General features: G+C 62.6%; 1 protein-coding gene across 1 annotated transcript in view; it reads right to left on the bottom strand.

The window, feature by feature from the left end:
* Window positions 1-47: 47 nt before the first annotated feature.
* The window catches only part of TRIM41 (tripartite motif containing 41), a 9,030-nt gene continuing 6,614 nt past the window's right edge, over window positions 48-2,463 (bottom strand). The window contains exons 4-6 of the mRNA XM_026048349.1: window positions 1,694-1,716; window positions 1,326-1,453; window positions 48-596 (exon numbers count right to left, since the gene is read on the bottom strand). Coding sequence (XP_025904134.1) covers window positions 112-596; window positions 1,326-1,453; window positions 1,694-1,716 — 636 coding nt within the window. The 3' untranslated portion in view covers window positions 48-111. The remainder of the gene's footprint in view (window positions 597-1,325; window positions 1,454-1,693; window positions 1,717-2,463) is intronic.

The raw sequence follows: 2,463 nt of genomic DNA, 5'->3' as shown, positions 1-2,463 counted from the left end.
GATCCCATGGGAGGCCCCGGCCTCAGGTGCAGATAGGGATAAAGAGCTGGAAAAGGGAGGCAGCAGCAGGGGGAGGCCAAAGGGAGGCGGATCCCGCGGGAGGCCCCGGCCTCAGGTGCAGATGCGGAGGCGGGTGCCCTTGGCCAGCACGCGGAAGAACGGGAAGACGCGCTCGCCGAAGGCCGCCTGGAACGTGTGGATGTGGCTCATGGCGTCGGCGTCGTAGAAGCCCAGCTGGCCTCGCTCGTAGTCCAGGTAGACGGCGAGGCGGCGCCGGGGCCGCTCGGCGGGCGCCAGCGCCAGCATTCCCGGCGTTCCCGGCGCTCCGGGGCCGCGCTTGCCGTCCGTGCCCACGCACCACACCTGGCGCTTGGGGAGGGCGCCGGCGGCGCCGAGGGCCCAGCCGCGGCGGCCTCCGACCTCCACCTCCCAGTAGTGGCGGCCTCCGCTGAAGCCGGGCGAGCCGAGCACGGAGCAGTCGCCCTCGGAGGCCTTGGGGTGGTCGCGGGGCCGGCGCGCGGCCAGGCGCACGGAGCGCCCGTCGGCCGAGACGCTGAGGCGCGGGTGGGCCGTGGAGGGGTCCAGGGTGACGGAGGCTGCGGGAAGCGGGAGAAACAACGGGAATAATCGGGAATATGGGGAAATGTGGGGGGGAAAAGAATGGGGATAATTGGGAATGTGGGGGGAGAAAAGAACGGGGATAACTGGGAATGTGGGTGGGCCGTGGAGGGGTCCAGGGTGACGGAGGCTGTGGGAAGGGGGAGGAACAACGGGAAAAATGGGGAATGTTGGGGAATGTGGGGGGGAAAAGAGTGGGGGTAATTGGGAATAAGGTGCCATGAAGAAGGGGGAAAAGAATGGGGATAACTGGGAATGTGGGTGGGCCGTGGAGGGGTCCAGGGTGACGGAGGCTGCGGGAAGGGGGAGGAACAATGGGAAAAATCGGGAATGTTGGGGAATGTGGGGGGAAAAAGAATGGGGGTAATTGGGAATAAGGTGCCATGAAGAAGGGGGAAAAGAATAGCGATAATCGGGAATATGGGAGAAAAAAGAACAGGGATAACTGGGAATGTGGGGGAAAAGAGAGCAGGGATAATTGGGAATGTGGGTGGGCCATGGAGGGATCCAGTGGGACTTAGATGATGGTCCAAAGATGGGGATAAAGGGGGAAAAAAAACAGAGCCGACGCTCCGGAAAAGGGGGAAAAGCAGCAAGGAAGGGAAGGCGAGGCGGGCGGGGGGTGGAAGAGACGCCGGGCGCGAGGAATGCCGGGCAATTCCCGGCTCCGGGCGGCCTCTCCCGTGGGAATTGCGGCCCGGCCTCACCGTGGGGCACTTTGTTGAAGACCTTCTCCATCTTCCTCATCACCACGTCCTGCAGGAAGCAGTTGCGGGTTTTCCTGTCCGCGTCCGCCGGGATCGCCTCGGGCTCCTGGAATTTCATGGTCTCGCACCTGCCGGCGGGAAGGGCGATGGGAAAAGGGCGGATCCAGAGATTCCCAGATCCACAGGCTGCTCCCGATCGCCGGAGCCCGGCTCTTCTCCCAGAAAAAAAGCAGCTCCTGGGAGAGACTCCGGGATCTCCGATTCCCAGCACATCCCAGGCAGGAATTTAACACAAAAGGGCTTTTTTAGCACCAAAATAAAAGGGCTTTTCAGGGCAAAAAAAAAGATGGGAAGAGAGAGGCACTGACCTGATGAAAATTCCTTTGAGGTCCTGGAAAAGGAGGCGGCAGCGGGAGCAGGAAGAAGGCAGAGGGAAAGGAGAGGAAAATTAGGGAGCCTAACCCCGATCCCGTTGGATTTCCCACCAAATCCGGCTCGGCCGGAATGAGCGGGAAGCCCTAAGGAGCGGGAAGCCCTTCCCAAGCTGGATAGGGTGCCATTCCCAAGTAGTCGGGACCCTTCCCAAGTCGGATGGGACCCGTCCCAAGCAACCCGCCCATTCCCAAGCAGCCAGGACCCTTCCCAAGCAGGACAGGGGACCCTTCCTGGCAGCCTGGCCATTCCCAAGCAGCCCAACCATTCCCAAGGTGGACGGGGGCCCATTCCCAAGCAGCCAGGACCCTTCCCAAGGTGGATGGGACCCTTCCCAAGCCAAACGGGGGGCCCTTCCCAAGCAACCTGCCCATTCCCAAGGTGGATGGGGCCCTTCCCAAGCAGCCAGGACCCTTCCCAAGTCGGACAGAGCCCTTCCCAAGGCGGATGAGGCACCATTCCCAAGCAACCCGCCCATTCCCAAGCAGCCTGGACCCTTCCCAAGCTGGACAGGGGGCCCTTCCTGAGCAGCCAGCACCATTCCCAAGCAGCCTGCCCATTCCCAAGATGGATGGGACCCTTCCCAAGCAGTCAAGACCCTTCCCAAGCTGGACGGGGGGCTATTTCCAAGCGGTCAGGACCCTTCCCAAGCAGCCGGGACCCTTCCCAAGGTGGATGGGGGGCTATTCCCAAGCAGCCGGGACCC

This window comes from Nothoprocta perdicaria, unplaced genomic scaffold, assembly GCF_003342845.1.
Source record: "Nothoprocta perdicaria isolate Ctin4 unplaced genomic scaffold, notPer1 scaffold_536, whole genome shotgun sequence".
Taxonomy (NCBI): domain Eukaryota; kingdom Metazoa; phylum Chordata; class Aves; order Tinamiformes; family Tinamidae; genus Nothoprocta; species Nothoprocta perdicaria.
This window is presented reverse-complemented; position numbering and strand designations above follow the sequence as displayed.